The 11,382-nt window shown below is 39.1% G+C and overlaps 2 protein-coding genes across 3 annotated transcripts in view; one reads left to right on the plus strand and one right to left on the minus strand.

Annotated features, from left to right (window-relative positions):
* Positions 1–3,896, minus strand: part of LOC145496573 (protein inturned-like) — a 53,981-nt gene extending 50,085 nt beyond the window's left edge. Inside the window, exons 1-2 of one of the 2 annotated variants that reach the window (XM_081476275.1) lie at positions 3,792–3,896; positions 2,276–2,394 (exon numbers count right to left, since the gene is read on the minus strand). The gene's annotated coding sequence lies outside the window, so the exon portion shown is untranslated. Of the gene's footprint in view, positions 1–2,275; positions 2,395–2,530; positions 3,683–3,791 lie in introns of those variants that run through there. The other variant, XM_081476274.1, reaches the window with a different exon arrangement.
* A 1,865-nt stretch (positions 3,897–5,761) lies between these two features.
* On the plus strand, positions 5,762–8,356 carry LOC145497123 (BTB/POZ domain-containing protein KCTD16-like). Its single transcript, XM_081476919.1, has one exon. It carries the CDS (start codon positions 5,996–5,998, stop codon positions 6,722–6,724), a length of 729 nt encoding a protein of 242 aa, XP_081333045.1. The 5' UTR covers positions 5,762–5,995; the 3' UTR covers positions 6,725–8,356.
* The last annotated feature ends 3,026 nt before the right edge of the window (positions 8,357–11,382 follow it).

Consider the following 11,382-nt stretch of genomic DNA (forward strand, 5'->3'; position numbering starts at 1 on the left):
ACAAGCCAATCAAGTACTGATCGTAAAGCGAGCAAAAAGTAAAATTTGGTACACAAACAAACGATGTGTGACTCGATCTGTTCATGACTTTCGTCCATGAAGTCAGACCTAAAAATCAACTCCCTGCCGGTACCTCCTAGATGTGTCTGAGCAACAAAACAAAAGATTGCCAGTTGTAAAACGTTGCAGATCGTCCAAAACTGAACTCGAGTCCGAGTGTCATCGGGCTCGATTTTCCAACCTCGTTTCCAGGGCTCTTCCCTTTGAAATTGCATTTCAAAGCAATAAGCCCTGGGAACGAGGTTGTCGATTACCAGCCGCTGTACGGGAAAGGAGCCCGCGCTCCTACCCCAAAGTCACTCTTCTTGGGGAGGAACGTAGATGGACTCGAGAGAGCGGCGGAATCGAGCCTCGAGTATCATCAGTCTGTTTGGCTGTGTGTTTGGTTGTCTCTCCTCTTCGCTCTACCCAGACGGATCTCTTTTTTGTCTTTTGACAACGTGGCCTCTTGTTTGTTCGTTTGTTTGTTTGCATGCTTGTGTTTTTTAGTTTGTTTGTTCGTTTGTTTGTTTGTTTGTTTGTTGAGAACAAAGTTTTACAGCACCTGACAAAACTCTGATTACGGCACCACAAAAGATATACTATACACTTGATATATTCCAGCTAATTAAGGTTTTGGGCACCTTTCTACAACTTTATAACAATACATTTAGAAAATGATGATAAGATGGATGATAAAGATAACAGAGAAACAATATGTAAAGCAGATCGGAAATGTTTTCCTATTTTTGCCTTTTGCAAGACAAAGTTTTCGAAAGACATTAGGGGAAACGACTTGGCTTCTCGAGCCGTCGTCGTCCCTCAAAAGAGAAGTTGTGTTTCTCAAAACAGAAGTCGACTTGTGGAAAGTCTGCCCAACACATTGCAAGGCGGCTTCATACTGAGACAACGCCTAAAAGATCATAGCAGTCAATGACCTCGAAATCGCTGTGATAAGTAAAACCCAGCACTAGAAGCCAAATGCACTGCAAATAGATTTTAACTGTTGCGGTCAACAGTCACGCCATCGAAAAACAAAATCCACGTACGTGTAAAAGACAATTGGCCTTCTAACCTTCTTCGAAAAGACTTTGTTGACAGAGCTGTGGATTAGAATTCATTACAACCCAACTGCGATAGGCGGCAAATTAATTATTGAGAAAGTCAGGAAACTATGCTAAGATCAGAGGGCGGTGTACTAATACATTCGAAGACAGCTCGAGAGACTACACTATTCTTTCAGTTCCTAACAAAGTTCAGACTGCTTTTCAAGGGAAGCTCCAGTTCCAAAATTTCCCTATCCTCGGCGCCTCAAGGAAGATGAAAATAATACCACCATGATTTGATGAAAGAAAAAAAAAAATTTCGGCATTTGTTATTTCCTTCAGACGCTCTCGTTAAATACCCGCCTCCTCATAGAGGGATAAGTAATCGATACGGAACGATTCTGTTTTTCTTGTTCACAGAGATATGTTGACACAACGCATGCCAACACAAATGGGCAATAAAAGAGAGCGCGCTGTTTATAGATTTTGCCCTCCGCGCCAGTTTTCTTCACTTTCGTTGATCGCAAATCTATTTGTTCATCTAGGTCATGTTATGGCAGTCCTCCAATAAACAGTGTGAATTTGGAAACATTCGTTTATTAGAGATCAATATAGCTCAATGTTTAGTATTAGTTCTGAAACAAAATTTTTGAAGGACATGGCGGTGCTCTGTGCACATATCAGCTCGGTTTTCAGTGAGTGGAATTTTTACGCGCAAGGCATTCTTTGCCAGAGGTCACTGAGGCTACAATTGAAATCCTCCGTTGCCAAATTTGAGATCCTTGAAACCTTTACGACGTTCAGACCAGTTCAGTGATATTGATCGTGGTTGAATTCCCAGATGAGGTAAAAAGGCAGTCAATTACCTCTTCAGAAAACAATTAGTAAGCCAAGTGAAAATCGCATTGCCAAATTGTTCAACCAAGGAAAATGAAAAGAATGAAATAACAATTTGTTTTACAGGTGTTTTTTAGCTTATTGAGTCATAGCTACCCTAACTAGATTTACCAAGCTCAGAAATTCCATCGATCGAAATTTGGCGTGAAACAAGAGGTACTTCAAGAAGACGTTCATGATCTGTCGCCGACTAGAAGTTTCTCAGTTAATACAAATGTGTATATAGTAACCTATATTGCGTCAACAAAGCATCAAACGTTACTATTGTACATGACACAAAATTAAAATCCTACCTTAGAATTTCTTGCGTGCTAAATCTCTCCGCATTGGCGTTTCACATTTCATCGCAGACAATCTCGTCTTGGGACTATTTTTCTAAGACAGTGTCCTCAGCGACCGTCATGTTTTGAAACTGGGTAAACAAATCAGGGTCAGAATTAGCCTAAAACCAACATTGAAGAATGTACAATGATTGAAAGGTCTCGCTATTTGATTTTGGACCATGTCAGCAACTGACGGCGATAACCAATGGCGTAAAAGAAACTTACCGAAAAATATAAATTTGACTACAGAACAATGACTTGATTCATCCGTCCGTATTTGGTCAGCAAACTCGGAAGAAAGCAAACAAAACTCAGCAGTTAATTTGGTGTACAAATAGAAGAAAATAGACTCCGCAGGCGTGCGATAACCTTTCCACAACAAGCTCAGAACTAGCCGAAAGAAACTTGATCTATGTTCATCCTTTAATATAACGGAATGGAAAAAAATCACTTTCTAGTCAATTCAGCAAAAGGCGATTAAAAAAGTGTGCCGTGGAACGAGGTTTTGACCTTCTTAGCACGGTTTAGCAAATTTTAAATTCTTTGTTTTTGTGTTTTGTCGATATCTCGTGGAGTCTTTAAGAGTGAATGCTGAGGTACATTGTCTTTTCTAAATCAAGTCGACCTCAGATGGTTTTGTAATAAGGGAAATGTTTCTCCTAATGCTTAAAGCAGATGGCTGATTACGAACAAGCTAGGGCTGAACAGAGTGGAATGGAAAGCTGTGATTCATTTTAATTAATTCCGCAGTAATCGCTTTTCCATATTTGAGCTTCACACTATCGGATCAAGGTATTTTCCTCAACCAAAAGCTGCATGTTTAGAATGACATACAGGTACTGCATCTGTATCTACAGGTACTGTATCATTTGCCGTAAAACTCGTGAAGAATGAAGAACTATAAATCACAAAATCAAAAGACGTTTAAATGGCCATAATTTCCAGCTGTGATTGGGGCCCGGTCCTTCCCGTTGTAAACGATATCGTGAGAAGGGCTCGAAACTATTCGCTTGGCGCGGGAAGGCTATTTATTTATGGCATTCTTGTAAACAGGTCAACAGGTCTAAAAACCTCAAAGTAATCAGTTTGAACCAGAATTCTGCAAAACAAACAATTTATACGTGCTATCCGATTCCGGGTAATCTGGGTTTAAAAGTTATTGAGACGGTTTATAAAAGCATACTTAAAGAAACAAGAACAGAAACCGGAAGGAAGGCCAGAAACAGATAAAATAAAAGCACGATTGTTAGGCCTAGAAAGTTTTTTCGAGATCTCCCTAAATCACGTCATATACACACATATTGAGAATGTTGAGCAAAAATTATCGTTGTATTAGCATTGAAGAACAAATTTGAGCAACATGCACCGACTTTATAGCATGATCTGATCAGCATTCACTACATCTACACACCGAATGAAATCCTCATATCTCGCTCAGAAGAATTCTGGGACCCTCTTGGAACAATAGTACAGGAACTTCACTTACCAATGAAACGGGATATAACAGCATATAACAGCAACAGCGTTTAATCTTGAAATCATAAAAAGTCGCACTAGCTTGCTGCTAAACCCTTGAGGTGAGGTTCAAGAAACCTAGCTTTTCAAAGAGTCTGCCACGAAATGTTCTCCTTTGTTATATAAACACCAGTGAAATACCAGGTGATCTATTGCGCGAAAACAAGATATCTTAATATGTGAAAATAACGTTATCTTCACATATGAAAAGATTACCGTTGACGTGGTTACATAACAAATCACACCTCTCGTTGCGGGAGTGAAATTGTTTGGTATGTTATTGGTGTGTATATGATACGTAGAACATTACATGGCCGCTTGGAGAGATGAAATTTCTCTTCTCGTGTTGAAAAATATTTCACTCGTTCGCTACGCAAACTCGTTAAATACTCGGCCATGTAACATCCTTTATGCATCTCATGTGTTTATAAAGAGCCTCGACTAAAGTGAAGAAAATTTGAATACGAATCGAACCATCGTAAAACCTGTTACGAGACTAAATGTGTGAAGTAAAAGGTGGCGAAATGAATGAAGTACTTCTAATGTCCTGGCTGATTAACAAAAGAGATCTTCTCTTAACAGATCTTCTACTTGCGTCGACCCGATCGCTTTCACCGGAAATGTACGAAGATCTCCGTAATTATTTCGGACTTTTCGACAGTTCGGAACTGGCGGTAGGAATTACAATTTCTCGCACTTTAATTTATAGTTTCTTTACATTTTTTGATTCTACATTTTTAATTAAAAAACGTTTGAACTGGACTTGAAGATCTATTAAACAAAATACTTGATATTAGTATATTGATATACTGGCAAGGATGAATGAGAAGAAAAACGTTCAATCTGCTTTGACGAAAAGCAACTCCTTTCGGAAAGTGTTTATAAATCGCTTCTTTTTACACAAAAACAAAAAACATTATGATCTTTACTGTCGATTAATACTCAAACATTGTCACAAATTGTAAGAGAAAATCTTTTACAGAAGTAATCAATCGGTTTTTTTTTTTCTGCGGTAAAAAACAGTAATTGTTTGGGCGCAAAAACGGAAAGGCTGTTTCGTCTGCGTGGGCGAATAAAAGAAGCCGCATGTACGCCATTTTCCTTAATTGCTCTCGCCTCGTTTAAACTTTCTATTGCATTTAACGACCCATTCTTACCTTGAAAAATACATTTGGCAACTGCTCACATAATTCGAAAGACGACAGATCGTTTTTGTTGGAAAAAAAAAAAAAAAAAAAAAAAAAAAGAAAAGAGTTTTACAAATAAAACTAAACCAAACGCCCTATGCTATATTTCAATAGAAATAAAAAATATTAACGAAATTCTAAGGTGAACATGACACACATTTGAAATTTCTGACCACTACCAGCGCACATAATCTGTGAGCCTAGCGCGCTCGCAATTTCTTATTTCACCGGCAGCTTATATTGTTATATAAAAAAACCACATAAACGTCTTGTTATAGTTGTTTGTAGAGCTATTGGGTTTTTTACGATTGACTGTTACAGCCAAAGAACTGTATTTAGTCTTCGTTTTTTTTTATTTCGACGTAAAGAAGCCGGCAGACTGACGGCAATTGAACTCCTACTTAGTTGTTTTGTTTTGAAATGCAAATTTACTTTTAGGACAGTGAGTATATACTTCACAAAAAGAACGTGAATATGGGAGTCGGTTTTGTTGAGTCGATTTAAAACATAATCGCATTTCGCTAGCAATTTAGGGCTTTTGAATGTCGCTAAAATCGTACTTTCATTTTCAAAATCGATTCGGGTTAAAGCGCCATTGTGTTGCTTCGTAATAATTCAATGTTTGGCATAGTGTTTCTTACGTTTAACCCGAACTAAATTATTACTAGAAAAATTAAAAAATACGTTTGAAGACAAGTTAAAACTTAAAGTAACGAATAAAGGAAAATTATCTTCACAGTCAAAGAGGGCGTGATAGGTTGATTTCGTTTGAACCTTCTTTTCGAAGAATAAAGCGTAACGCGAATTGAAAGAAATTCTCTGAAAACACAAGCAGATGTTTTGCGAAAGAATACGGCCGCAGAATCGGAAAAAACAATATTGCGCGTGCGTGATGCAAACAGAATATTATTTACTTTTCGCTGAAACTAACTGTAGTGAACGAATTTTCAGTCTCCTTTAGCTTCTTGCCAAAGTATCGTAAAAGAAAATGCAATCTCCGAAGGAATCGCCACCAGATCAGAATTTGCCGGCCGTTGTTGAACTGAACGTGGGTGGGCAGCTCTATACAACTTCGCTTCCAACGCTACTCAAAGATCCGGAGTCGCTACTGAGTGCAATGTTCAGCGGCAAACAGAAAATCCCTCGAGATTCTCGAGGCAGATTCTTCATCGATCGCGACGGTATGTTATTCCGATACATCCTGGATTATCTTCGCAACTCCAAACTGGCACTGCCAGAGAATTTTAGCGAGAGAGACCGACTCCTCGTAGAAGCGGAGTTCTTTCGGCTAAAGGGCATAATTAAAGCTCTGCAGCGAGACCACGAGCGAGTGAAAACTGGAAGAGATATAAACGCGCGGCCATCCGGATTTCTATCCATCGGGGTTCGCGGGACATACGCGTTTGGGCGCGATGGTGTAGCCGATGTGAAATTTCGCAAGCTCCAACGGATTTTGGTCTGTGGCAATGTAGCCTTGGCGCGTGAGGTATTCGGCGAGTGGCTGAACGAGACAAGAGATCCCGACCGAGATGATGCCGTCCATCGATATACAAATCGCTTCTACCTCAAGCACAATTATCTGGAAAAGGCTTTCGATCAGCTGTACGACCGAGGCTTCAAGCTTATCACCAGTTCAGCCGGTGGAGCGGGCTATGATCCCGAAAGCGAGGAGACAAAATGGAACCACTTCAACGATTATGTGTTCTTCAGACAGTAATTATTCAGTTCTATAGTGTTTGTACCTTTCACAACTGAAATCAATCGTAGATGAAGACTCGGTGTCAGTTGGAAGTTGATTTCTGGTGATCGAACGTAAAAAAAACAGCAACAACCAAAAACTGTGTTCACTCTACGTTGAATTAAGCTGGGATTTTCAGACGGTGGTTATCTTGATTGTTTACCGAGGTAGATTTATACTTTCTATTTTTATGAAGAGCGAAAACTAACGACATAAATTTTGGAGCGGCAGATCCAAGCGGTCGCACTGAGTGCACTACAGGACAGCACCAATCGCTTGCACCCAGAAAAAGAAAAAAAAACAGCATTCTCTTTCATTCTTTTGTCGCTTTTTAAATCTTGATTTACAAGAATCACGTTGCGAAGATTAGACATCGAAGTTTACCTTTTTCTCAGAGGCGAACGGAGTCAAGCACATAGAAGATAAACAAATGCACAATAGATATGAAGATTCTGTGCAAACTTTGCAAAGGGAAGTATTGTTTTGGTATGATCGATTTAGCAAACTCAACAAAAAATCTAAGCGTGAATTCTGTTGCTTTGTCGAAGGGAACATCTTCAAGGTGGGAGGCATACTATAGAAATATATAGCGAAAGGAAAATTAGCAATGAAAGTTAGAAATAAGCACAAGTGAAAAAAAAAACAAAGAAAAACCAAAAAATGTAATGTATATGGTACTAGAAAATCCATGCTATACATTTCTGGAGAGAAAAAATTATTATATAATTTAGGAATGAGAATTAAATCTACAAATTGATCTATAATATGTAAATATACATACAACAAGTATTTGTAAATTGTCAAATGGAAACAGCTTTTGATCTACACACGTCCAGATTGCTATCCGCCAGTCAGCTCTGAATTGTGGAAGATTTAGTTACGTTACGAAAATAAACTTTGAACTCTTTAGATCAGAGTTTGCGAGAATATACTACAATAAAGAGAATTAAAACAGAGAGTGTAATCAAACAAGCTAGCTTTAACCGAAACGTTTAAATTGTGTTTTAATTTTGTTCAGGAAGAAAACTCAAACAAACACGCCCATATCGAAACTGACTTATCTGATTCTTAGAGATTTGCTTACAGGCCGATCAGGGTTTGTCATGATGATCAGTCCCCAAGGCTTGCTCAGATTGATATCTAGGTAACGATACATTCAATTTGAGAAGGCTTCGGCCCGAGTGATCGAAAAAGAACGCAATAAAATGGAAAGCGAGTCTGAAAAAAGACTTCTTTTGTCACATTTTATTTTCGCCTGTTTTGCCGAAAGTTTTCTGTTCGCCGAAAATCGCCGATGCGCAAAGATGCATTAATTATCGTTGTTGAAGGTTCACAACAATAAATAGATTCTGTCCGTCAAAAGTCGGTAAAAAACAGGTGGGAACATGATTGATAACTGCAGATAATTACCACTGATATTGAAAAGAAGCCAAATGGACACTTGCCATAGTTAACAATTGCGATATATTGCCATGGAAACTGTTAGAGTTTCCTTCGCTTCCTTGCGTTCAAGAAGAAAATATTTTCCAAAATTTAACAAGAGACTGAAAACTACGTTACACTCACGACTTCTACCAAAATGATAGCAATTTTAATTTCAAGCCGAAAGGTAAATTGCATTACGCTGGTACCGACCACGACTTTTATAATCATTATTTTTACTTACATTTTCACTATTGTATTACACTTCTTTTTTTGGAGGGGGGAGTGGGGTGGGGTGGGGATGCGACGTTGTGGATTAGAGGGATTTCATTTATTTAAAAACAAGCTGTATTTACATTGCTATAAATTGGAGTCACCAAGTTGTCTACTTAAAGCGCAAAATAATAATAAAGAAAATTATAAGCATCGCTGAAATCCTCAATGGATAAAAAAAAAGTTTATTGCCCGAAAAAAAGGTGAAATATATGGCCCCATATACGATACAATTAACATGTTTATCTGGAGTAAATACGCGAGTGTTCGGATTTGTAAAAATACGGTGAGAGAGTAATCAGGCGGTGAAACTCGTTATTTTTTTGACGAATTCTTGAAGCGCTTTATTTGAGTATCACATGTACATCTGTTTATGTATATGTAAGTACATGTATGTCTCGCATTTACAAATTAAAAAAAACAAAAACAAAACAAAACAAAACAAAAAAAAGACTGAAGTCCACAACAACCTGATCCTAGTAGAGTGCGCGAATTTGAGCTCATCTATGTCGTAGCTTGCATGCATGTGTCTCGTGTAGCTCATTCAGTGGTAAAGCGGGTGACAGGTATGCGCAAGATCTTAGTGGGAAAACTCCGAGTTTTTTTTTTTCTTCCCCGAGAACTGAATGATATATATCTTTATAGAGCTCTTAATCAATTGAGTTCGAGATCCGCATCGTAACTGATACGAACCGCGGCTTTTCCTTTTGATTTCTGTCCCAAGCATGAAGCACGCGGGCCCAAAATGGAACAGGAAAAACAAAACAGGATCTGTGATACGTTACGGACCAAGAAAACGACTTAACAAGATATAGATATTTAATCATTTAATCTAGAAGATAACAAAAAAAAAAATTCGAGTAAAGCGCGCGCGGGGTTCGAGATTGCATATCAGCGTTTTCGAGCGTTTTAGTGTGGACAGGGAAAAAGCCGCGTGAACGGTAGCGTGGACGCGAAACTTTTGATGTATCCGCGTTAGTGTGGACATAACTATGGTGTGGACAGAGCCTAAGACAAGCACTGGTTTTGAACAAGATAATGAGCTATCGTAAAATGCAACAACTGTAAAAACATTTCAAACGTTGTCTATATTTTTCCTCTTACCCATTCAATTTTGTCGGTAGGTAATACACGAGACACGAGCAACAATGGCAAACTACATTTAGTTTTCAAAGGAGGAGATTGGGGAAGAGGAGAAAGATAGCTTCCTCTTGTTATTCTGAAATATGTAACCGAAGATTTGCCGTATCGCAGTGGCGAGTTTCTTTGATTCCCCCCCCCCCCCCCCTATCACAGCATGACCACATGAGTAAGCTGCAAAACTAACATAGTCCCCTAGGCTTTGCATAGGGCCTATAAAACCGTCACTGAAATTTCCCGTTATGGAAACTCTGTGCCAAAGCTTTTCCCAGCGTATTCTAGTCCTGAATACACAGTCGCGATGCCATAGAATCCTAGAGCATTCAAGGTGCGCCCCATAGTTGATATACACCTGGAACGTTGAAGATAATTCTATTGGAGTGAAACCCCGTGAATACGGTCACCAACGGACCATGAAAATTTGACCGCACTGACGGGGTGGCCGCATTAACATGGTTTGGCCAAATTTCATGATTAGTGTAAATTGAGTGACATCCGTCTTAACAGATGTATCAAAATTGCACCTTTAAACTAATGTTCTTTAATAAGCATAGGAATGGAGATATAATTAAGGAAAAAAAAAATGAAACTTCAACCAGTACATACAATATCCACAAAGGAAAGATGAACATAACTGGTTTGAGTGGCCGTATAAACGAGGCAAAATTATAAAGGATTATACGAGTTGAGATTTCACAATGTTGCCGTTGGCCGTATTAACAGGGTGGCCGCAGTAACCGGGTTTTCTTATAAGAAATTAAACTGTATGAGCGTTTCGCCGGGACAAAAAACGTGCATGACCGTAATTACTACAATCGTGGACTAAAGTCCTTGGGACACTTGTGTAATGTAGCAAATTAGCTGTGTTTTACAACTGAGGTTTGAACAATGCTCTGCTATCCTTTATTGAGAACGCTTTGAGTTTTCAACATTGTATGTGGGCTGAGGGGAGAGGTAGCCAGGTGAAGTTGTATTCGCGCCGGAGGCTGGCATGTGCGGAAAAGCGCCAAAAGTGCAAATTTGTCCCAAGGCTTTTCCCCATGATTGTAGGTGACCGTATTATTTGGGTGACCGTAATACGGGGTTCCACTTTATGTTTTAAAACGTGAAGCATTTAATTAAGTCTAACGGGGGATCTAGAATCCAAGAGTATCCCCGCAAGGCTCGGAAAACGTGACGTACACCTGGACTATTCAAGAGTGTTCAACGATATAGACGTGACGTATTCAAGTTGAAATCGAAGAAAAAAAATACAGGCCGGTTTCATATTGGATATTCCAGATGTATTTCGAGTCAGGCGTCCTCGAGTACCTCAGAGTATTTCGGTATACGCAGCGTGCGACGATCCGTATTCGGACAAATACGGGGCCCAAATAACTGGCTTTTTGCGCAGTGAAGCAGCCGCGACAAATATAACTTTCACAAGTTGGTATGATGGTCTTCAACGGTTGACAACTAAGGTACCGATAATTGCTAACGGAGAACTCTGTAAAAGTCTGTTCCCGGTAGGTGTTTGGTTAGTTGGGAGCAACGAGACAAGCTCCAGAGGAAAAAAAATGGGGGAGTGGCTTGGAGCAGCGCTTTCCCGTGCTGTAATCCTCTCTCCTATTTTTTTTTCTTTCGTTGTTCTTTACGTTGTCAACGCTTGGAACAGGCCGCTCTACAAGGAGACTGCTAACATAACGATGGAATTTTTTTAAATTTATTTTTGTATCATTTAAAGCAACACACCTATATCAAATTACACGCATCACAAATTATAAATTACAATTACAAAGTACTGTGCTACATGTAATAACGAT

The sequence above is a fragment of the Orbicella franksi genome, chromosome 9 (assembly GCF_964199315.1).
Source record: "Orbicella franksi chromosome 9, jaOrbFran1.1, whole genome shotgun sequence".
In the NCBI taxonomy this organism is placed as follows: Eukaryota; Metazoa; Cnidaria; class Anthozoa; order Scleractinia; family Merulinidae; genus Orbicella; species Orbicella franksi.

Coding starts and splice junctions, on each gene's coding strand:
- LOC145497123 (XM_081476919.1), top strand. CDS start 5,996: ATGCAATCTCCGAAGGAATCGCCACCAGATCAGAATTTGCCGGCCGTT.